The sequence below is a fragment of the Narcine bancroftii genome, chromosome 6 (genome assembly GCF_036971445.1).
Source record: "Narcine bancroftii isolate sNarBan1 chromosome 6, sNarBan1.hap1, whole genome shotgun sequence".
NCBI classification, from domain to species: domain Eukaryota; kingdom Metazoa; phylum Chordata; class Chondrichthyes; order Torpediniformes; family Narcinidae; genus Narcine; species Narcine bancroftii.
This window is the reverse complement of record NC_091474.1, coordinates 181,556,001-181,581,715: the sequence shown is the minus strand read 5'-3', so window position 1 is coordinate 181,581,715 and position 25,715 is coordinate 181,556,001. Positions and strand designations below refer to the sequence as shown.

The 25,715-nt window shown below is 40.0% G+C and overlaps 1 protein-coding gene across 5 annotated transcripts in view; it reads left to right on the top strand.

Moving 5' to 3' along the window:
* The window catches only part of tbc1d32 (TBC1 domain family, member 32), a 235,636-nt gene that overhangs the window by 92,339 nt on the left and 117,582 nt on the right, over positions 1 to 25,715 (top strand). For all 5 annotated transcript variants that reach the window (XM_069886883.1, XM_069886881.1, XM_069886880.1 and 2 more), the window contains 2 exons: positions 11,290 to 11,377; positions 17,337 to 17,455. In XM_069886883.1, the coding sequence (XP_069742984.1) occupies positions 11,290 to 11,377; positions 17,337 to 17,455 (207 nt within the window). The remainder of the gene's footprint in view (positions 1 to 11,289; positions 11,378 to 17,336; positions 17,456 to 25,715) is intronic.

The window sequence follows — 25,715 nt, the reverse complement described above, 5'->3', positions numbered from 1 at the left end:
CACAACTTTTTGACATGAGTTTCAAACTGTTCATTCTTTGTATCTTTTTATGCATTTTCAATGTTATGTTGCGCATCTCTGACTGATCAGGTGTTGAAATCACTGTTGTCCAAGCTTCTCAAGACCAGTTGTTTGTTGACTAACCAGTTAGAGATTTTGAAGTAATGTGAGAGACATTTACTTTAAAATTATAATTCAAAAAAATACATCCAATTATATACAATTTTAATTAACTATATTTCATAAATCATAATTTATCACCTTTAAGATTCTTCTAGTACTAATAAAACACACTTTTTAAATTCTCTTAACTGTTGTAATAATTTGAATGCCCAGATAGTACATATTTCATTGATTTATAATATAAACCCTAAATTCCAGTGCTAACATTTGAAATATAGAAATTTGCACTCAGAAATGTCAGGTATGACATTGTGCGCATCATGGAGACAAGGCTGAAGGAGGATCACAGCTGTGAGCTTAACATCCAAGGATACACATCCCATTGAAAAGACAAGCAAGTGAGAGAGAGTGGGCTTTGTGGCTCTGTTAGTAAAAAAAAAAGTAATCAAATTCTTAGCAATAAGGAACATAGGATCAGAGAATGCAGAATCCCTGTGGAGAGTTGAAAAACTCCAAGCATAAAAAAGACCCTAATGAGAGTTACATTTGGACCTCCAAATCGCAGCCAGGGTGTAGTGCAAATTGCAACAGGAATTAGAGAACACATGAAAGAAAATCACTGTTATAGTGGTCATGGAGGACTTCAATATGCAGGTAGATTGGGAGGATCAGGTTGGCACTGGATTACAAGGAACAATTTGACTTTTTAGAGCAAGTTGTCGTTACGCTCACAAGGAAAAAGGAAATTTTGAATTTGGTGCTGTGCAATGAATCAGACTGATTGGGTAATTACAAAATTAATTAGGAGGGGACCCAAGCAGGGAAGATGGTGGACCAGCAATGGCAAGTGTTTCTGGGGATAATTCAGAAGACCTGGGATAAATTCATTCCAAAAGAAGAAGCATTCCAAGGGGTGGGTCAGGCAACTGTGGCTGACTAGGGAAGTCAAGGGCAGCAGGAAAGCAAAAGAGAGTGCGCACATTGTTGCAAAAATTTGAGGGAAGCCGAAGGAATGGGTAACATTAAAAAAAAACAATGTAACAAAAACAATAAGGGGAAAAAATATTAAATATGTAGGTAAACTAGCCAGTGATATTGAAGAGGATACTTTGGATCTGAAATAGGTAATTGAAGGGATTCTGATTGCATTAGTAGTGATCTTTCAAGAATCACTAGAGTCAGGAATGGTTCCAGAGGATGAAAATTGCATATGTCACTCCTCTCTTTAAAAACAGAGAGGTAAAACACAGGAAATTATAGTCCAGTTAGCATGAATTCAGTGGTAACCAATATTCTACAATTCATTATTAAGGATGACATTTCAGGGAACTTGAAAGCACAAGATAAAATTGACCAAAGTCAGCATAATTTCCTTCAGGGGAAGTCTTCTTTGACAAATCTGTTGGAGTTCTTTATGGGAGTAATGAGCAGGTCAGACAAAGGAGAGTCAGTAGATGTTATTTTTTTTAATGCTACGAAGGCCTTTGACAAGGTGATGCACATAAAGCTGCTAAATAAGACAAGAACACATAGAATTACGGGAAAAAAGTTGAGCATGGATAGAAGATTGGCTGGCAGAAGACAAAGAGAGAATAAAGGGGACCTTTTCTGGTTGGCTGTCGGTGATTATATGTGTTCCACAGGGATTCGTGCTGTGTCTGCTACTTTTCACATCATAAGTAAATGATTTAGTTGACTGAATTGATGGCTTTGTGGCCAAGTTTGTGGGTGACATGGATAGAGGTGGAGGAGTAGATAATTTTGTGGAGAATATATAGCCATGATTCTAATGGCAGAACAGATTCAGTGGATCAACAGGCCCAATTCTGCTGCTTTCTCCTATGGGCTTGTCAAGAAAACCAGAAAGCTGATTACAAATAGCAGTCCATTTATTATCTGTATGTAACACTTCCCAGCTTCTAATATTTCCCAATCTCAAAACATGTTATCTTCTAAGAAAAATAAGCCTTGATATTTCGATTTGTATCTTATTCAACCAAATAAATCAAACTTTGTAATTGCAGCTGTAAATAGCTTTAATTTTCCATTGATAAAAACAAATAAACATTTTCATAGCTTCGCACTTCATAACGATGAGTAAAACAAAGCATATTGTAAATGTTAATGATACTCAACTTCAAACAAATATAAACAAATTAAAATAATAATAAATGATTAATAATGAATAATAATAATGATGAATAATAATGATAAATTCAAAGAAAAGTTTCTCAAGAGCTCATGTCTCTTCCATGGTCATTCCAAGAATGACAAGAAAACTCCTAGTCCACGTGGATATTACAACATATGACATCATAGTAACTATGGTAACTCTACAACAACATTCAATCCTTAAATGAAAAGTCATAAAACAACTATAAATCATAAACACAAGGTTTTAACCTCTACATCATCATCCAATCATTGATTAACAGTATGTAGTTTTGACAAATTTTGCAGGTAATAATGAGCATTGTTGGTTTCTGATCTTACCTTTTTTTAAATCTATATTTCCTTTGGGCAAACCTATCAGGAAATTTGCAGAAACCACTGAAAGAATTGCAATGAGTATCATGTGGGGTGCTTGATTCAACTCTAAAGCATTGGCTGAGCCAGATTCATCAAAACTGTAAAAAGCACTGTAAATTTTTTTTGAGAACTTTAGAAGCCATCAACAATATTTAAAATCTTTAAAATAAAAAAATTAAAATGCAAAACTCCATTTATTGCACTCCATTTTCAAATTTGTTGATGACACCACAGTATTAGGTCATGTAACAATAAGATGGAACAGAGGAAAAAAATGAAAATCTAGTGGCATGGTCCCAAGATAACGACTTCTCTCTCAATATCAATAACTTCAGATTCTTAAGAATCAATATCTCTAATGACCTGACCCTGGGCAAGCACATCAGCGTGATGGGCAATAAAGCACACTTCTGCTTTTGTAGAAAACAAAGGAAGTTTGGTATGTCCTCCTTGGCTCTCAACAACTTCTACAAGTGTACATTCAAAAGCACATCAGCTGTATGCATTGTAACATGGTATGAGAGTTGCTTTGCTCAAAATTGGAAGAATTCAGTGAATGTAGCTCAGATCATAAAGCAAACATCTCTCCCCTAGGAAAGGACTCCTTCCTCCCTGGACACCCTCCTCCCAAAGAATATTAGTGTGCAGAAAACAGACCCTTTAACCCTTCTTGTCTATACCAAACTATTATACTTCATCACTCTGACCTGAACCCATTCCGTAACATTTCTTACCACTCCTATCCATGGACCTGTCCAGAAATTTTTTTTTAATGTTTAAATTGAGTTTGCATTCACCGCTTCAGCTGGCAGCTTGTTCCACACTCCCACCACTCTTTCTGTGAAGAAATTTACCTCAGTGTTTCCCCTAAACCTCTCCCCTTTCATCCTTAACCCATGTCCTCTGGTTTGTATTTCACCTAACCTCAGTGGAAAAGGCCTACTTGCATTCCCATCAGAGGGGGGAAGGGGGAGGCTTAGGAATGTAAAGGTGTGCATCAGTAGGCTTAATTACAGTTTTTTTCTTTGCAGCTATTAAGTTCCTATTTGATGCAAATTTATCTTTTCATTGCAAAGTTTTTCTTGGTAAATTGTGCTGTTCCTGTGGCTGTATGAATGTTAGAAATAACCTGCTAGTTTGTAAAAGTCACACTACACTGAAAGAAAACAAACAGCAGAACCAATTAAGTGAACAACAATTTCTTTATTTCACTTTGGTAATGCTAGCGGGAGAAGGGGAGAGATAAGAGGAGGAACTTATTAACTCGTTCTCTACACTGAACCCCAACTCAAACCATTGGAGTGTTCATCATACTTTAATACTTATTTGCCATAAGCAGGAAATCTAAAACCCTTTCACCTTGGTAACGCTAGCAGGAGAAGGGAAGGAACTTATTAACTCGTTCTCTACACTGAACCCCAACTCAGACCATTGGAGTGTTCATCACACTTTAATACCTATTTGCCATAAGCAAGGACCAGACTTGTATCATACTATAGGCTCTTATTAATAGAAGAAGCCACCTCTACTGACCAGTGGGATAAGTTGCATCATCTGTTATACCAGTAGGGTAGAGCCAATCTACAGTCATAACCAATAGCAAGCAGTCAGTATAATACATTGCATCACTACATTCACCACCCCACCAAAAAAAATTAACCAATTTTAAGTAATAAAACAAAAAAAAACAGGGAATCAAAAGGGTTAAAAGCACCACAGAAGAAGAAAGAAAATCAGCAGAAAGTATGAAAAAAAATCTGTGAGAAATGCAGCAAATAAAACTTATCATAAGTCAGCCATTGGGGTGGCCTTGAGACTCTGAAACCGATGCAAACAACTGGAGTGGACTCCTGTAAAAAGATACTGCTTTTTAGGCAGGTAAGTGATTGGTGGCAGGTGTTATTTGGGGTAAGTCTCTGTGTGTTACAGACTGAATTTCAGGGACAGAGACATGCTGTTCTGGGGAGGGCAAAGGAAGATTAGTGGTAGTGGGGAAAAAGGTTATAAGCTGCAGGCAGAACCCCTGTCTTGTCTCCCATCAGGAAAAGTAACTTGAGCATATTGCAGGTTAGCATGAAGCAGTTGTACACGCTCGACTAATGGATCCACCTTGCTCTGTCTAACATGCTTTCTCAGTAAAACTTCTCCAGGTCTTGAAAGCCAGGCAAGCAAGGTCGATCCAATCTTTGACTTTCTGGGAAAAGAAAACAAACGCTGATGAGGCGTTTTATTAGTTGACGTGCAAAGTAGGGTACGAATAGAGTTCAAAGCTTCAGGTAACACTCCTGGTCAGTGGCTGGTGGGGAGACCCTTAGATTTGAGTGCCATGGTAACAGCTTTCCAGATTGTACCATTGATGCATTCAACTTGCCCATTCCCCCGAGGGTTGTAACTGGCAGTGTGACTTGTGGCAATGCTTCTGTCAAGAAGATATTGCTGAAGCGCCGAGCTCATAAAGGCTGAACCTCTGTTGCTAAGAATGAAATTCAGATAACCAAAAATACTAAAAATGGAATCAAGACTTTAATTACAGAACCAGCAGAAACATCAGTACAAGGAATAGTGAAAGGGAAACGAGAGAATTCATCAATAACACTAAGAAAGTAAACGTTTCTATTATTTGAAGGTAGTGGCCCTTTAAAATCTACACTGAGGCATTCAAAGGGTCTAGAAGCTTTGATCAATGAGGAAGGTGAGGGTTTGTAATATGTGGTTTGTATTCAGCACAGACAGGGCATTGTCCAGTTAGGGTTCTCACATCCTCTAAAGTATATGGCAAATCGAGAAATTTCACATAGTGATAAAATCAGGTGACCCCTGGGTGGCACAGCTCTTCATGAAGAAATTTTAATTGGTCTAGCTGCAGACTCGCACAGGATGCGTGAGAGAGAGAGCATCAGGAGGATCATTGAATTTTCCTGGATGATAGAGTATGTCATAATCATAGGTAGAAAGTTCAATGTGCCATCGCATAATCTTATCATTTTTAATCTTGCTTTTCAATTTAGTGTTGAACATGAAGGCATCAGATTTCTAATCAGTTAACAAGGTGAACTTCCTGCCAGATAAGAAGTGTCTCCAATAGCAGATAGCTTCTATAATAGCTTGTGCTTCCTTTTCAATGGATGAATGTTTTAATTCTGTCCCACATAATGCGAGAAAAGAAGGCTATGAAGGTTTGCCAGCTTGATTTAGTGTGACAGCTAGAGCAAAATCAGATGCATCCTCATCAAATTTAGACATGGAGGCCTTGACTATATCCTGTTTAATGTTTTCAAAGGCTTAGAGGGCCTCATGACTCAAAGGAAAATTGACGGTTTTAAAAAGAGGTCGTGCTTTGTCAGGGTAGTTTGGCACCCACTGAGCATAATAGGAGAAAAACCCTAAACAACGCTTGAGGGCCTTTTGCATTGTTGGAGGGGGCAGCTCCATGAGTGGTTGCATTGTCTTTGGGTCTGGACTGATTTCTCCTTTACTTACTACATAGCCTAATGTTGGCATGATCTTTGTGCGGTACACACATTTGTCATTATTCAAGGTTAAACGCAAGGTTTTGGATCCTTGGAGGAACTGTTGTAAATTCCAATCATGATCATTCAAGTCTTTGCCACAGATGGTATCATTGTCCAGATAAGGAAAAGTGGCCTGCAACTTACAGGTATCCACTAACCTATCTACTTTGAAAAATGGATACACCGTAGTGACACCAAAAGGAATTCTCTTAAATTGGAAGAGTTTGTCATCTGCCTCAAAAGCAATAAACTGCCTTTCATCCTTACGGATGGGAACTTGGTGGTAAGCTGATTTCAGATCAATAGTAGAGTTTATCTCGTATTGGGGAATTTGAGTAACCATGTTTGAAAGGCAAAGTGGGGGTAAGCGTCTCGTTGAGTGTACCTCTTTATAGTTTGGCTGTAATCCACGACCATTCTAGGTTTCGCACCATTTCTGACCACTACAACTTGAGCACGCCACGCACTTGTGCTGGGTTTGATGACGATTTCCTTTAGCAAGTTCTTAACCTCATCTTTAATAAAGAGTCTGTCTTTACTGTAGCACCTACTTTTTGTAGCTGTAGGCTTACAATCTAAGGTCAAATTAATGAAGAGACGAGAGGGTTTAGTTTTTAGTGTGGACAAACTGCAAAGCTTCTTTGGTGAGACGATGATGGATGGCAAAGGGCCATTAAATGCCAATATATACTTTTCATTTGACATTGGAAGTCTAGACCCAGAAACATCGGAGCGCATAGGCCTGGGAGTACAGAAATCTTGAAGTCAGTATATTCATTGTCATGTATTTTTAAATTAATTTTGCAATAACTTGTTGTATCTTGTTCTAGTCCTGATCAAGCCATCGTGATCGTGCACTTAGACAAGTATAACACAGAATTTAATGCTCTGAATACATGGAATGTGAATGTAACTTTGTACTGCTTCAATCAAATAAACAGTTAATAGGCTGCCCATTTACCTCTACTTTCATCGAGAACGGCTGCAGATCATAGGATTTATCTTGATTTACCTTCATGGAAGACAAGATTGGATCTCCTTGTGGCAGTGACATGTAGGGCCTCGCCTCATCACTGGTTGATCCGCTGGATGATTCAGAAGAAGTCGAAGAAGTTGAAGTCGGGCTAGATGAATCATTGACTCTCCAGCTCTGCATCGTGGTGTTTTGACGACGACCTTGCTTAGTATCAGTGCTTGAGCTCTGCTTCTTCTTCTGCTCACCACAAGTGCCAGATGTTGACTCTCTAGCTTGGCAAGCTCTGGCCCAGTGGCCCTTCTTCCCACAGATGGCACAGGTATCTTGCCGTGCGGGGCACCGGTTGCGGGCATGTAGTGCCAAGCCACAGAAGTAGCACTTCAGGGTCTGGCTTTTGCGTCGTGGTTTTGTAGTGCTCAGTAGCAAATCTTCACTGTGGGTTGGTCTGAGGGGTGCCGCTTCTGCACTTCTCCCTTGCTCGAATGCTTTCGCCCATTGTAGTGCAGTTAGAAGCATCTTCGCTTGTTGTAGAGCCGCATTAAATGTCAAGTCCGGAGTCTCCAGTAGACGCTGTCTAATGTATCCTGATTCCAGACCGCTTATGAACGTGCCTAACATCGGGAACTCACGGTGGGCTTCAGCAGTCCCTGGATAGCCCTTTCAGGGTGAGGGCGAAAACATCTACGCTCTCACCTGCTTGTTCCGAATGTAAAGCTGATGTCTTGCGAACAACATGTTCTGAGGCATATCTTAATAGTCTCTAAGGAGATTCTCTACGTTCTGATAGCCAACTACCTCTCTGACCATGGAGTAGGGGATGTCTTCAAGGAGAGCCACAAAATGGTCCATTTTCTCGGCATCTTGCATGACATTGTTCTTTCGCATGTACGCTTCAAAACACTGGAGCCAGTGGTGGAACTTTTCTCTGGCTCAGGTGGCATCTTGATCTATCTTGAGTCTTCCAGGTTTCATGGAAGTATCCATAATTTTCTTCTGTTAATAAAATTGACATGCCATAAGCAAGGACCAGACTTGTATCATATTATAGACTTTTATTAACAGAAGAAGCCACCTCTTCTGACCAATGGGATAAGTTGCACCATCTGTTTTACCAGTAGGGTGGAGCCAATCTACAGTCATAAACAATAGCAAGCAGTCAGCATAATACATTACATCATTACACTCATTCTTTCCACTGAACCCCAACTTAAACCATTGGAGTGTTCATCATACTTTAATACCTATTTTGAGCAGAGGCCTGCCTTTGCTCAAGGTTTATTTACATTCTTGTGCTGTCAGTTACTATCTTAGTACAGAACAGAGAAGATCATATTGAAAAGGCAATTTTATTTCCACCATCTTACAGATGACTACTGTATTTTTGTGAAATTTAGTCTTTCACATTCCCTCCTTTTATTGTTTCATGATAACTAATGTGTTTTAGAATATGATTTATTTTCCCATTTTGTACCCTGGTATTAAAGAAAAAAAATAAAGCAAAATGAACCTATACTATGAACTCTCATGACAATCACTTATAACAAGTTACCTTTAAGACAAGAATGAATCAAACAGAAGAATTTCACTATTGTTATTTCTCCAGCATCATTTTCCACTGGTCCTATACCTACTCTCACCTTTTATCTGTCATATACTTGAAGAAGCTTTTTATATCCTCTTTTATGTTATCTAATCTACTTTCATACTTCATCTTTATAGTTATCTTCTATATGCGTTCCCTATCCTCTATCTTCCCACTAACTTTTGCTTCCTTGAATATCCTCTTTTGCTTTTATATTGGCATTGACTTCCACTGTCAGCCGCAATCGTGATATTTTTCCATTCATGGAGAACTCTATACCTGTCCATGTGTGTACATTCATGAAGTGGATATAAACAAGAATATAAATTTTCTTCAGCTTTTTCTCAAGATATTGGGTAGATCAATATTTGAGGTAGATCAATAATAGCAAGACAATAGCTGCATACTCTAAGCAATTCTATAAAATCAATCTATATACATGCAAATTATAGGCTGCATTTTTCAGTCCAAAAGGCATCCTTAAAAATTCAAATAAGCCGAATGGGGTGATGAGGGCTGTTTTCATGATGTCCTCAGGTTGGACCAGGATTTGTGGTAGGCTTGAATTAAATCCATCCGTACCCCTTGGAGATGTGCAGAGAAGTCATGAATGTGGGGCTGTTGTGCCGTTGTGGATGTCAGTTATGGTCGGCGGGAGCACGTCGATATCTACCCCTGCATCCACTAAGAAATGACAGCTGGATAGGGAGTCTTGGACATGGAGGCTGTTAATGGCTGGCCGACGCAGCCATTTATGGCAGCCGGCTTTTGGGATTTCCTGGGAATGTGCAGGGGGAGACATTGATGGGTCTCTGCACCCCACCACTGATGAAAATGACAATATTGCTCACCAGGGGTGTCCGTTCTCATTGCTGGTTGGTGATTGGGCCTTTGCTGCTGTTGCCTGTCCATGTGCTGCAGTGCTGGGGCAGCTTCGTACGTTTTATGGTGTGTGAAGGCTATTTCCCTCTCGACCCACAGAGAGTCCACTTTCTCTGCTACCTTTCATGGGTCACTGAAGTCGTCTCCCTGGACCATCAACCGGACATTTTGTGGCAGCCTTTCCAAGAATAGTTCCCTGAAAAGTGAGCTGGGGGCATGGCCATCATGTAGGTCAGATAGAACCCTGTCCCCCATTCCGTCCATATACAGCAGATGGGCTACACGCTTGCGCTCAGACAGCCTGAAGGTGTGGGTTAAAAGCTCTAGGATGGCATTGTACTTGCCCTGCTGTGGCAACTTTATTAAGAAATCTGTGATCTTGGGAGCTGCTGTTTAGTCGAGGGTGCCCACCACATGGTAGTAATGGGTGTCATCGGAGGTGATCTTCCTCAGGGTGAACTGTGCCTCAATTTCCTGGAACTATACTTCGGCCTGCGCTGCCCAGAAGCTCGGCAGCTTCAATGACAGCATGTTGATTGAAGAATCTGCCTTCATCGCTGGGTCCAGAGTGCCGTCCGGACTGTCGGGGTCACCACTGTAGCTAGCTGCTACGAGCTTTGGCTCTGCAGAGCCTATATCGCAGGAGAAGTTATAGCTGTATGAAGGTTAGCTCAGAGAGAACACATTGTTCCCTGAAAGAACGACACAAACCCCTCGTGAGTGTAATTAACACTGAGCTTTATTGGACTCACAGCCCTGCTTTTATTCTCAAGCTGAGGGGCATGGTCAAAGCCTCCTCAGAACTGATTAGTGCATTTGCGATCCGCTTTCCTTGATAGGCCAGCTAAACTCATTTAGTTGTGGCCAATTGGAGAGCAGTGCTGCAGGCCTCGTACAGCCTGCTGGATCCTGAGGGAGCTGCGAGGGGCCACCATACCATCATCTTACAGGCAACTACTGTATTTTCTCATCTAATGCATTAACCCTTTAAGAACATTCATAAAACTTTTTCGTTCACAGTCTGCTCTCAGAAAAACAATCTTCTCAATGTGATAGATATAATTTAACAAGTAAAGTCAAATTTTAATAACTTCAACAAAAAAAAATTAAATCTTTATAAACTAGTTCATAATAAATTCTTAGAAAATTTATAAGGCTATTTAAAAATTAATAAACCCAACACCCAACCCCAACCAACCAATTTTCCCTTGCAACCGTGTCTGCCTGTCCCGCATCGGACTTGTCAGCCACAAACGAGCCTGCAGCTGACGTGGACATTACCCCTCCATAAATCTTTGTCCGCGAAGCCAAGCCAAAGAAAAACCTCTCTGAAAGAATGAAATTACATGACACTCTTGTAGCTCTTGCATTCCAGTCAAATGAAAAAGATCTCTTCTCCCTACCTGGATCAAACCAGACTTATTTTGTGAGAGGGTGATGCAACTTTAGGCCATTTAACTCAAATCCTTTTCCCATATGCTGAATTTCATTAAGGGCTTGCAGATCAGCAGTATATTACTGACGGCAGTTGGAAGATTACTAACCAGAAAAAAAAATAGCAAGTTCTTCATATTCCTGTAATGTTTTCTAATTGGGGTTCCAATTGAAAATGTTGACATTTTTTTCCATGCATAATCTGGATCAGTGTGCAGAAAGTTTACTTAATTTTTTTTCTAAACTTGCAGGTCAGCCAATGTGAAAAGTTTGGATATGAAGTTATGGTTACACAACTAGCTTCAACAGCTCCTGGCATTGTGGCATTGCAAAGTTCAGGTAAATGTTTGATTGAAGAGAAGTTGACCAAATCTAGAATAAAATTATGTAAATGAAAGAAGTTGAATTTAACTGAATTGTTATGAGTAACCTTCATGAGTATTGTTCTGATGACATACAGTAATGATTTTAATTCCCCATCCAATGCTAATACTCCTTATGGAGCATTTCAGGTGACCTTGGATCACATAGTCATGCACAAGCTTATCATAGGATACTTGTCCTTTGATTGGTAGCATTGACTTGGCACTTCTCTAGGTAAGTAAATTGCATTTTTTTTTAAATATTAGACATACTGTGTGGTAACAGGCTATTTTGGTTCAAGAGGCTGTGCTGCACAATTACATCCTCTTAACCTAAAACCCTCGGTACATTTCAAACAGTGGGAAGAAATGGGAACTGCCACGGAAAACCTACATCGACGTGGTGAGAATGTACAAACTCCTTACAGACAGCGCAGGATTTGAAACCTGGTCCTGATCACTGGCGCTGTATCAGTCTTGTGCTAACTGCTATGCTAACTGTGCTTAAGTAAATCTTTCAACTATCCACTCCCTAAATGTCCCCTTTAATCCCCAATCTGTTACATTACCTTCTCCTTAGTGTACAGCCATACTCCCACCTCTACTCCAATATCTGATTCCTAATTCTTGATTCTCACCATTGATATGATCCCCACCAATCCCTTCTTTTTTCTTGCCATATGAAGTACTGTCCTGTAATCCTCTTTCTCATGACATTGTGGCATTCTCTCTGTCTTCACTACCATAAATGAAGTCCAGATTCATGATCCCAACCTTTCCTCCTGACATTAAGTATCTGAGTTCTAAAATGCAGACTCCTTGTTCAAAGTTTAAATTCTTAACCTTAGCCTTGAATAAGGAGTACCTAGCAGCAGATTTTGAAGTTTGAAGATGATTACAAAAGCATGAGAAACATGGACACAGATTGATTGAAAGCATAAACTTGCATGAATTAATGTTTCTTAGAATAAATGGAAATTCACAGTAAAATTGCTCTGGATTAGGTACAATCTGGTTGTTTTTTTCATATCCATCAATGATATGTTTGTAGGGAAGTTAAAATTTATTATCACTGGAAAGACTTTCAGAAATAATAACCTCGAAAGGGAAGGGGCTACATGATAAGTAGGCTTTTAATGGCTAAAGAGTCTGTTCATGTGTCTGACTCGATGGAACATTGGAGGCTGAGGAATGACCTAATAAAAATATACAGCATTATGAGAGGCCTAGGGTAAATAGACTTTTTCTCCAGGGTGGAAATGTCAAAAGCTAGAGGGCACCCATTTATGGTTAGAGGAGGAAAGTTTAAAGGAGTTGTTCAGGGTAAATTTTCTTACACTGAGAGTACTTGGTGCCTGGAACTATCTGGTGAGGCAAAGACAAAAGCAATATTTAAGGGACATTTAGACAGATACATGAACAGGCAGAAAATGGATGGAAACAGACCGTAGAAGAATATGGTAAAATGGGATTGTTTAGTTAGGCAACATGGCCAAAGGGCCTCTTTCTGTTCCTTTTTGTTCTCTGCTCTTTATGGTAATGTAAATGAAATTATAGTGAGAAATAATGGTAAACAAAATAATTTTATTTACCGTTTTGAGTTTTGTGTGCCCGATGGAGATGTGGGGGGGCTGGTAGTCATGGTGGGGAGCTGGCTGATGGAGGACCTCAGTTTTCTTCAGGCTGACTTCCAGGCCAAACATTTTGGCAGTTTCCGCAAAGCAGGACGTCAAGCGCTGAAGAGCTGGCTCTGAATGGGCAACTAAAGCGGCATCATCTGCAAAGAGTAGTTCACGGACAAGTTTCTCTTGTGTCTTGGTGTGAGCTTGCAGGCGCCTCAGATTGAAGAGACTGCCATCCGTGCGGTACCGGATGTAAACAGCGTCTTCATTGTTGGGGTCTTTCATGGCTTGGTTCAGCATCATGCTGAAGAAGATTGAAAAGAGGGTTGGTGCGAGAACACAGCCTTGCTTCACGCCATTGTTAATGGAGAAGGGTTCAGAGAGCTCATTGCTGTATCTGACCCGACCTTGTTGGTTTTCGTGCAGTTGGATAATCATGTTGAGGAACTTTGGGGGACATCCGATGCGCTCTAGTATTTGCCAAAGCCCTTTCCTGCTCACGGTGTCGAAGGCTTTGGTGAGGTCAACAAAGGTGATGTAGAGTCCTTTGTTTTGTTCTCTGCACTTTTCTTGGAGCTGTCTGAGGGCAAAGACCATGTCAGTGGTTCCTCTGTTTGCGCGAAAGCCGCACTGTGATTCTGGGAGAATATTCTCAGCGACACTAGGTATTATTCTATTTAGTAGAATCCTAGCGAAGATTTTGCCTGCAATGGAGAGCAACGTGATTCCCCTGTAGTTTGAGCAGTCTGATTTCTCGCCTTTGTTTTTGTACAGGGTGATGATGGTGGCATCACGAAGATCCTGAGGCAGTTTACCTTGGTCCCAACAAAGCTTGAAAAACTCATGCAGTTTGGCATGCAGAGTTTTGCCGCCAGCCTTCCAGACTTCTGGGGGGATTCCATCCATACCTGCTGCTTTGCCACTTTTCAGTTGTTCGATTGCCTTATATGTCTCATCCAGGGTGGGAACCTCATCCAGCTCTAGCCTTAGGGGCTGTTGAGGGAGCTGGAGCAGGGCGGAATCTTGGACTGAGCGGTTGGTACTGAAAAGAGATTGGAAGTGTTCTGACCATCGGTTGAGGATGGAGATCTTGTCGCTGAGGAGGACTTTGCCGTCTGAGCTGCGCAGCGGGCTTTGGACTTGGGGTGAGGGGCCGTACACAGCCTTTAGAGCCTCGTAGAAACCCCTGAAGTCGCCAATGTCCGCGCTGAGCTGTGTTCGTTTGGCGAGGCTAGTCCACCACTCATTTTGGATCTCCCGGAGTTTGCGCTGAAGATGGCTGCATGCGCGACGGAAGGCTTGTTTCTTCTCTGGACAGGACGGCTTTGTAAGGTGAGCCTGGTGGGCAGCTCGCTTCTTTGCCAGCAGCTCCTGGATTTCCTGGCTGTTTTCGTCAAACCAGTCCTTGTTTTTCCTGGAGGAGAAGCCCAGTACCTCTTCAGTGGATTGCAGTATGGTAGTCTTCAACTGATCCCAGAGGGTTTCAGGGGACGGGTCCGTGAGGCGGGTTGCAACGTCGAGCTTTGCTTTGAGGTTTGCCTGGAAGTTTCCTCTCGCTTCGTCTGACTGCAGTTTTCCAACATTGAACCTCTTTCTGGGGGCTTTATTGTTCCTGGGCTTTGGCTTGAAGTGAAGGTTGAGCTTGCAGCGAACCAGCCGGTGGTCAGTGTGGCATTCCGCGCTAGGCATGACCCTGGTGTGGAGCACATCTTGTTTTATTTATTTTTATTTACCACCATTTAATTAAAATGAACTCAAATAAAATTTTATCTTTTACTTCTTTGATAGCCAAATGTGCAATTCTGATTGAATGGAAAGACCTTACTCCAATTTCACACGCACAATGTCTTATCTAAGTTTAGAAAAAAATTATATAAGCTATTAAAGATTCAAAAATTAACTTTCAAAAGACATGGGGCCCATTTATGGACTATGACCATAATCTAAAGAGTTAGGGAAGTCAAAGTGCTTTTGTGCTATGCTGTCGAGTTCCAGGTTGATATCACTTGATTTCGACATAATCATTCCTAACCTTGCATGGTGGTCGGGGTTTTGAACTATTGGTGGGGTAAGGTTTTCTTTTTTTGGTTAGTTTAGGTTTTCTTTTTTTCTTTCCTTTTTTAAGTTGGATAATATTACAGATAATGGATTTTCTCAACCATGAACTTTTGATTAAAAATTCGTACAGAATGAGAAGGAAAGACAATTGTAAAACTTTTCCTTTTTTTAAAAAAAATTATAATTCATTCGAAAAGAACTTTGACTTTATTTTTCCTTTCTTCCCTTTACTTCTCTTTCTTTTGGGTTGTCTTATGAGCCCAGAGGACCCCAAAACCCAGCAGCAATAGAAATTCACAAAGACAACTGGTTACTTAAACAAAAGTTGCTTTTAATTATCTTTAAACATGAAAACAGGATCAAACTTTAACTTATTACTATTAACTTAACCCCCTTCTAATACTAAGTGCACATGTATGTAATGTGTTTATCAGTTCAGAAAAGTTCTTTGATTCACAGTCCAATCTCACTTCTCATTCCTCCAAGTTCACTGGTTGCAGGCAATTCTTATACTGTGCACAGAATTTAACATTTATGAATTTTCACCATGCTTTGGTGCTTGAAAAGTAAATGTTTACTGCTCAGGAAGGTTCTTATTGGTTTTCAGAGAGAGATTTGTTGTTTCAGGTCATCCACAACTGATTGCTCTTTAATCAACCACTGTAGTGTCTTTCTGATGAAACTTGCCCCCATCAGGGTTCTCCAGATGGTAAGCTCTTTCTTTCAGGTCACTACAAAGTTCCTTTTCTGTTTCCCTTATTTCAAGTGAAACATTATACAGCCAGCCATCTCCTCTTAAATGGACCACAAGGGCTTTGAACAGGCTGAACTAAGAACTCACAACCCATCTTCATAATTTTTTTTTTCCTGAAACTTGCCAGCTTGTCCTTTTCTAGTCCCAGCTGCTGCTGCTGAACTGTAGAACTGAATTCTCTCTCTTTCTCTCTGTCACTCAGATAAAACCACATGACTCTCTTAGAACAGCACTCTGCACTCAGACAGCAGCACCGAACCCAATCTTCTGAGTTTGTTCATCTGTTGCTTTCCAAAACAATAATCCATTACTCCACAGCATGTCCAGTTAACACCTACTTGTGAAGATCTTGAGAGCATTCTTCAAAGTTTCTGCAAAGGCACTCGGAGCCTGGACTGTCTGGTTTGAGTAGAGCTGCAGCATTTTAAATGAGATCTGTTTTGAAGTGTTTGTATCTGTGTGTGACCTAACTAAAAACCCCACACAATTTATCTCCTTTAAAACTTATCAATATACAATATAAAATATAACATAATCTGTCACAGTTAGGTTTTTTCTTTTTGCATTGGTCTTTTGAATTATGTTCATATTTGAAATCTTTTTCACATATTTTAAATGTTTTGCACATATATAAAATATATTAAATATTAAATACCAATAAAAATATAGAAAAAAATAAAAATAAAAAGGTGTCATTTTTCATTTCTTTAAAATAACTCATGACTATGCATTCTCCTTTGTAGCTGCTGTTCACATCTAAATGCTCTGATAACATAATGCAGGAGTGCTGAGATTCCCTTGTCTTTTCAGTATTACAAGCCTCTTTTGGTTTGCATTCAAAATGAAATTTGTGCTGAGTATTATCTTCTAGTACTTCTGGACTTCAGAACCTCTCACGTTACCTTCCAAATAAAAGTATTGCAGATGCTGATAAGCTTAAATAAAATAAAATATGTTACTCAGTAAGTTTTTTTAAAAAATCAATGCAGAAAGAATTAGTTGATATTTCAGGCTTTCACATCAAAATCCAGAGAGGAGGCGCTGAGGAAAGGGCACGGATCTGATGTGTTAATTATGTTTACTTTTTTGTATGTACTGTCTTACCTGCTAAGCATTCGATCATTTTCTCTTTTCATAATATGTTCCAGACTTTTCTATTCCCATTTTTCGAACAATGTTTTATACTGTACGCAATGTTGCTGAATGAAAGTTGATAATATAATGTTATGGCCTACCTTAAATTAACATAGCTAAACTTTTAAATCTTACCTCTGTTGATTACATTGAATTTTTGAAATGTATGTTTCGTGTTGCACGATTTCCAGTCCTAAATGCAGGATGAATGAGTGTACAAGGTTGTAAGTGATGTGTGAGTCGCTTTAGCTAGGTTGATTTAGAATATTTGATTAATCAACATCATTAATTGTAGTTCTCAGATTTTGATTTTTTTTTTGTTTGTCATATTTTCACATTTGAATAATGTAATCTATTTTTGCTGTAAGGGTTCATCAAAGCACTTGTAATGGATCTGTGGTCTGTTTTGGAGTGTGGAAGAGATGATACTAGAATGATCAATCCTAAACCAACTCCAGTGGAGCCCATAGACCGAAGTTGTCAGAAGGTAAAGTAAAATGTTTGAAATATAGCCCTATATTTTCACTAGCCCATGGTAATTTTAACCCTAGTACTAAGGAATAAAATGTTTATTATTTCAGGAGAACATCTGCACAAGGTGAGGGGAAAGAAAGTTTAGGGGCGACATCAGTGGTATTTTTTTAAATGCAACAAATACCTGTAGTGGGTGCTGGGAATACATTGTCGGGGGTGGTGGTGGAGGGACATTTAAAAGACTTAGGCACATGGATACAAGAAAAATAGAGGATTATGAGTGTAAAGTAGGGAAGGTTTAGTGTGTTGAGTATGTCTATATAGGTCAACGCAGCATCATGGGTTAAAGGGTGTATATTATGCTGTAAAACAGTGGTTTTCAAGCTGCCCCCTCAACTCACATTCCACCTTAAGCAATCCCTATGCCATAAGTGCTCTGTGATTAGTAAGGGATTGGTTAAGGTGGTATGTGAGTGGAAATAAAAAGGTTTGGAAAACACTGTTTTAATCGTACCTAATTGACTCATTTTATGTACGGTTTCATAACTTTAAAGGAAATGGGCCAACAACAATTTTTCTCAAGCAAAATATTTCAGTAACAATTGGGTCTAGATCTCAACCTTCCCTTCACACTCACATACCACCTTAAGCAATCCCTTACTTATGGAATAGGTATTGCTTAAGGTAGAATTGGAGTTTAGGGGGACAGTTTGAAAACCACCGCTGTAAAGTTATGTGTTCTATGTATTTCAAAGGATTAATTCCCTGTCACTATAAATTCTCTGAGGCTACATTTCCTTTATCCTTTCTCCTTTCAGGGTGCAGTGGCAGCTGCTAGGTCAGTGACACCACAGCAGGCTCTGAGGCTAAATAGAGAAGGGAGGAGTCAAACAGACTAATAACTCCATAGTCAGAGGACAGACAGGAGGTGATGTGTTGCTTCCATGTCAAGGATTTCTCTGAATATTTGCAAAACATTCTCAAGGAGAAGGGTGAGCAGCCAGAAATAGTTGTGCACATTGGGATCAATGACATGTGTAGGAAGGTGGGAGATTAAAAAACAGGATCTCAAGGATAGTAATCTCGATTTTGCTGGTAAAGATATGTAAAAGGAATACTTGTTTGAGGATCTTGTACAAGGGCACATTGGAACATTTTGATCTCTTCTCGGGCAGAGGTGACCTGTGCAAGAAGGATGGGTTGCACCTGAACTGGAGGGTGAAACCAATATCCTGGCAGGGAAATTTGTTAGTTTTTCCTCAGGAGTGTTTAATTGAGCAAAGGGGCATAAGATGAGTCAGATGAGAAGTTGGGGAATGAAATATAAAGAGATCGTTTAGTAGATGGTACAGGCAAAGAGAGAGGAAAGTCAGTTTAAATTGAATATATTTCAGTGTAAGAGGCTGAACAGATGATGCGCACACTGGCATGTTAGACATAACATATTTGAAAGAAGGACAAAACTGGCAGCTTAATATTTCAGAGTGCATACAGTATACTACCGATGTGATAAAGATAGAAGTAAGAGAGGGGGAGGGTGCCCTTTTTGATGAGGGAAGACAACAGATATTCTTGGGGAAGCAAGAATGAATGATCAGTTTGATGGGGCTGCATAATAGACCCATTCAATAATCAACAGAAATTTGAGAAGCAGATGTGTAGGAAGATCGTGATGGCTATATTCAGAGGTTCCTTTTATTGTCAAGTAATAATATGTAAATAATGTAATATATGTGATATACTTCAACTTTTGCCTGCCATAAGGCAAACAAAGAATTGTCATAAGCACCTCGAACAATAAGAGAAAAAGAAGCAAAAGACTGTCCCTTCAGAGGCACTTGAGTGTCCGTTAATTTGCTTTCACTGCTCTCACAGCTCTGCAGCATCAGACTCCTGTTCAAACGATTAGCAACTAGAGCTCCAGATTTAAATCTCTAATATGATCAGAAAGCTTTCAGCCCCTGGCCCTTCAGGAGTCCTTGATTGCCCTCAACTCCAAATCCCAGTTCTGATACTTGGTTCCCTTGAATCAGCCCCTAGATGCCCACAGCCTATTGTCAATCCTTCAACCATGTCGCAAACAGCCCGCAGTCCTTTTTAGAATTACTGAAAGATTTTAACTTCCCTAATGTTGACAAGTGTAAAATGTTTAGACAGTGTAGAATTTGATAAGAGTGTTCAAGAATGCTTTTTCAAAATCAGTATGTTGGAGCCATGCCAGAGAAGGGGCAATCCTGTTCCAATATAGCCATCACGATGGGCAAATGACTGAAGAGACTGTGAAGGAGCACTTTGGGACAAGTAAACATAACTGGATTAGTTTTTAATATAATTAAGGAGAAAGAGAAAATCCCAAGAGATTAGGAAGGTATATTTAGTGTAAAAGGGTGACAATCGCATTAAAGATGACCATGGCTACCTTTGGAGTTACAGGAAATGGATGAGATTTTAAATGAATATTTTGCTTTGAAGACAGAGGAGCAGTTGGTTGGCAATAGAGATCAACAGTTGAAAGGCAATCAAGGTCAAATAATCCAAACGTCACAATAAAAGTGAGGGACTGTGTAGCGGAGTGGTCATCGAGGGTGCTGTCATTGTCAGAGTGGATTGAGTCAGTGACAAACTTTAGCTTTGGCGAGAAGAGGCTGAGGTGGTGGTGCAGGTGGTTTTTTTTAAATATTTTTTTTATTTTTCACACTGAACCATATCAACCAAAATAAATACAAATGTTTCTCAGTAAATATACACAGTGGCATTTTCTCCCTTTTACCCCCTATCCTCACTCCCCCCCCCCTTCCCACACCCCTCCAAAACCAATAAATATTCAACATGTACAATACAATAAAACCATAAAACAATGTCTTCACACAATGAAAAATAAACAAGAAAAATGTGTCATCTACTTTTATACACTGAATCAAGTTGTTTTGTCTTCATATCATTTTAAGGGGTGGAGGTCCAAGACAAGCCCTCTCTGTTATGTCCATGTATGGTTCCCAAATTTGTTCAAATAATGTGACTTTATTTTATAAATTATATGTTATTTTTTCCAATGGAATGCATGAATTCCTGTATTCTCAGGCTCTCTTCCATTTTCCAAGTTGACATTATACATTTTTTTAATACTGCTAAGGCTATCATAATAAATCTTTTTTGCGCTTTATCCAATTTGAGGCCTAATTCCTTACTTCTTATGTTACTTAGAAGAAAAATCTCTGGATTTTTTGGTATGTAATTTTTTGTAATTTTATTTAATATCTTACTTAGATCTTTTTGCGTGTCCTACCCAGTCTCTCTTTAATTTGTTATGTTCCACTTCAGTTAGATGCGTTTCCTGCACAAATGCTATATCTATTTTTTTCTTTTTTCAGTAGATTTAATAGTCTCTTCCTTTTAATTTGGTTATGTATTCCATTAATGTTTATAGTCATATAGTTCAGCGTAGCCATCTCATATCCTGTTTACACCTCATTTCCGCTTCCTCACCACATCCATCCCCCTTTTCCCTATTTTCATCTCTGTTTTCTCTTTTTAAACTCAATGTATGACAACACATTTAAAACATAAAATACTCCAACAATTCCCACACCCAATATTACCTTAACCCCAAGTACACCCCCCCCTCTGAGTTGTGCCTTATCCTGTGCTAAGCAACCACAGCTCCCCTTTCCATTTGGATTGCGATCTTGTTCACAAGCACCAACTGATTTCGCAGTGACAGTTATTCTCTCCCACCCAATCCCCCCAGAAAATACTTTTTTTACACACATATAACAAAGCTTTCCCTTTTTTTCTCCTTCCTTCCTTCCCTTCTCTTTTCCCTCTCTAGTTCTTTACATACACATTGTTTTTACATCTTTATATATACTTTATCTTCATTCTTATTACATCTCTTCGTCTCTCCTTCTGTCCTGCAAATGCTCTGCAAATTCTTGTGCTTTCTCCGAGTCTGAGAACAGTCTGTTTTGCTCCCCGGGTATAAATATTTTAAGCACAGCTGAATGTCTTAACATGAATTTATAACCTTTTTTCCATAGGATCGATTTTGCTGTATTAAACTCCTTCCTCTTCTTTGTATTCCAATGGATTATTATCTTCTCTAATTTTATTCCTTGCCTGCTCCAGTATATTTTCTCTTGTCATATATCTCAAAAATTTTACTAAGATGGATATTGGATTTTGATGTATCTGCAGTTTTGGAGCTAGTGCACTGTGTGCCCTTTCTATTTCCATTTCTTCCTGCATTTCTGTTGTTCCCAGGACCTTCGGGATCCATTCTTTTATAAATTCCTTCATATCTGTGCCTTCTTCACCCTCCTTCAGTCCCACTATTTTTATGTTATTTTGCCTACTATAATTTTCCAACATATCAATTTTCTGAGATAACAACTTTTGTGTCTCTTTAATTTTTTTATCCTTCTTAAGTCATTTACTTCCATTTCTACAGCCATTTCTCGTTCTTCCACATTTTCTACTCTTTTCTCTATTTCTGTCATGACTAGTTCTAATCTTTGCATTTTATCTTCTGTTCTTTTCATTTTTCTTTTAATTACACTAAATTCTAATGACATCCATTCTTTTTTCTTCGAAAAAAGCTTTATCTATATTCTGTCCATCTGTTTTACCTTCTATTTCTCTGTGAAGATCTTGGTCGTCGTCTTCCTCTTCTGTGTCTGTACCTGTGTTTGTGTCTTCTCTTCTTTGTAAAATCACTTCTGATTTTCCTGATGAGCTACTTGTATCACTTTGTCAGACCTCTTCTTGCTGGGCCTCTTGCTGTTGGTCCTCCCCTTCTGGGCTGCTCATCTGTCGCGCATCCTCCTGCTGCTGCTCCTCTTGCTGTTCACCCCTCGACTTTCTCTCTCGCCTGATATCTCACTCCCTCTTCTGCCACCTTCCTCATCTTCCAGCTGAGAGCCCTGGTGTCGGTCATCCCTCAGCTGATGGTGCCGTGGTTATTCGTTTCTCGGCTGAACCCCACTCCTATCGGTGTTTTCTTCTACCTTTGATTGCACACTGCTCATGTGCGACTCTTCGTGCATGCGCAGTTGCGCACTTTTGTTTGGCTCAGAGAACCATTTTTGCAGTCTACCAGTTGGGGGGTCGTGATTCTGCAGGGCCGGCACCAACCTCAGAGAACGGATGTTTATTGCCACCACGGCTCCCTGTTCCTTAATGCAGATAAGTCCTTCTTCTTTCTTTTCCGGTGACTTTTCTTCTTTTTTTCCCATTGGTTTTACTTTTTCCTTCTTAGATGCCATCTTCTTTTTCTTCTCTGCAACTTTATCTTCTATTTCTTATATTTTATATTTGTTGAACTGTCTTTTCTTGACTTTTTTTTCTGGAGAGGGCTGGTTTTACCCTACCGGCCACTACTCCATCACGTGACTCCTCCCGTGCAGGTATTGAAGTACAAAAGGATCACACTATTTAGGAATAAAAAAGATTCAGCAGGTAGGCCCAGGTAAGGGCAGATTTTAAATATCATATTAATTTCCTCTTATCATAAACAGTGGAAATGGGAGCCAAGGCAGGGAACTGCTCCTCTAGCAGAATGTGGGTCATCAGAGAAGCCTGCAGTACCCCTGACAACTTCATCTGTGAGAAGTGGATCAAGCTGAGTTAAGGATATGGAGCTAGAGTTCGATGAACTCCAGATTATTTGAGAGGCAGAGGGGATTATTTGGGAGGCCGAGAAGGCAGGAAAAAGTTTGATGGGTAACAGTCAGGAGAGGGAAAGGGATCAGGCAGGCAGTGCAGGGAACCCCTATGGCCATTCTCCTCAATAACAAGTATACCATTTTGGATACTGTTGAGGGGGAGGGGCGGGGGGGAAACAATCTACCATGGACAAGCCACAACAGTCAGACCTCTGGCATAGAGTCTGGTCCTGTGGCTAAGAAGGGAAGGGAGGAGAAGAGGTGAGCTATAGTGATAGGGGATTCCATAGTTCGGGGGACAAATAAGAGGTTCTGTGGAAGAGATCGAGTATCCAGGATGTAATGTTGCCTCCCTGCTGCCAGAGTCCAAGGTATCTCAAATTGAATTCATGGCATTCTCACAAGGGAGGGTGAGTAGCCAGATGTCGTAGTCCATAAAGGGTCCAATGACATGGGTAGGAAGGGTGAAGAGGTCCTGTAAGGAGAGTTCAGGAAGTTAGGTGCTAGGTTCAAGAACAGAAGCTGCAGGGTTGTGATCTCGGGATTGCTATGAGTTCCACGTGCTAGTGAGGTTAGAAATAGGAGGATTACGCAGCTAAGCATAAGGCTAGACATGGTGCAGGAGGGAGGGTTTCAGGTTTCTGGATCATTTGATTTACTTTCAGGGAAGGTGAGACCTGTCTCGAGGGGATGGTATGCATCTGAACTGGAGGGGGGACTAATATCCCTGTGGGAAAGTTTGCCAGTACTGCTCCAGTAAATTTAAACTAGATTTGCAGAAGAATGGGAACCAGAGTACCATAGCAGATAGATGAGTGGAGGAGGGGAAAGATGATGTGAAAATTCAATGTACCCTAAGAAGTCAACAGGTTGTACATGGTGGAATTTTTCTAAGTTGTATCTTTTTCAATGCAAGGAGTATTGTTAGAAAGGCAGACAAGCTTAGAGTTTGGATTGGCATGTGGAATTATGATATCGTGGCCATTCGTGAAATTTCAGGAGAGGGTAGAACTAGCAGCTCAATGTTTTGGGCTTCTGTTGCTTTGGAATTTAATGCAGATAATTGTTAGGTATTGCATTTTGGAAGGACAAACCAAGAAAGGACATATGTTGTCGGGGAACATTTTGGGTCCAGTTAGCATAATGCCATTAGCTTCAAATTAATTTGGAGAAGGATAAGTCTGATCCTTGGGTTGAGATTCTAAATGAGAGAAATGAGAAAGGATCTAGAATGCGTGGATTGGGATAAATTGTTTTCGAGCAAAGATGTGCGTGGTAAATGGAAGACCTTTAAAAGTGAAATGTCAAGAGTACAGAGCTTGTATCTTCTTGTAAGGATTAAAGGTAAGGTTCACAGGCATAGCGAACCTTAGTTTTTGAGGGATTTTGGGGATCTGGTTCAGTACAAGAGAGAGATGTACCATGGAGCAAATGAAGTATTTGAGGAGTATAAAAATGCAAGAAAAATCTCAAGAAAGAAATCAGGAAGGCTAAAATAAGACATATGGCTGCTTTGGAAGACAATGTGAAGGAAAATCCAAAGGGTTTTTACTGGTATATTAGGAGCAAAAGGATAGTAAGGGACAAAATTGAGATCAGACTTGTCAGCTTTGTAAGGAACCAAAAGAGAGAGATCGTAAATTTTTTTTTTCATCAGTATTCACTCAGGAAATGGGCATGGAGTCGCTGGAAGTGAGGAAAACAGGCAGTGAGGTCATGGAACCTACACAGATTAAAGAGGAGGAGAGGCTTGCTGAGGTAAAGCAAATAAAGTGGTATAAATCCTCAGGGCCAGACAAAGATTCTCTCAGACATTGATGGATGCTAGTGTAGAAATTCCAAGAGCTCTGGCAGAAATATTTAAAATGTCCTTAGCTACATGTGTGGTGCTGGAAGATTGAGGTTAGCTCACATTGTTCCATTGTTTAAAAAAAGGCTCCAAATGTAACCCTGAAAATTATAGGCCAGTGAGCCTGACGTCAGTAGTAGGTAAATTATTGGAAGGTTCTGAGAGATCAGATATGCAACTATTTGAATAACCAGGAACTGATTAGGGATAGTTAACATGGCTTTGTGCATGGTAGGCTGTGTTTAGCCAATCTTAGAGTTTTTCGAGGAGGTTACTAGGAAAGTTGACAAAGGAAAGGCTGTGGATGTTGGTCCACATGGCCTTTAGTAAAGCCTTTGACGAGGTCCCACATGGGAGGTTAGTTAGGAAGGTTCAGACACTAGGTATTCATGGTGCAGTAGTGAACTGGATTCAACAATGGCTGGATGGGAGAAGCCAAATAGTAGTGGTGGATGATTGCTTCTCAGATTGGAGTCTTGTCACTAGTGGTATGCCTCAGGGATTGGTGCTGGGACCATTGTTGTTTGTCATTTATGATTTGGAATGATAATGTGAAAAATTAGATCAGCAAGTTTGTAGATGGCACCAAGATTGGAGGCATTATGGACAGCGAAGAAAGTTTTCAAAGCTTGCTGTAAAAATGGGCTGAAAAATGGCAGATGGAATTTAATGCAGACAATTGTTAGGTGTTGCATTTTGGAAGGACAAACCAAGAAAGGACATATACGATAAATAGTAGGGCATTGAGGAGTGGTGTAGAACAG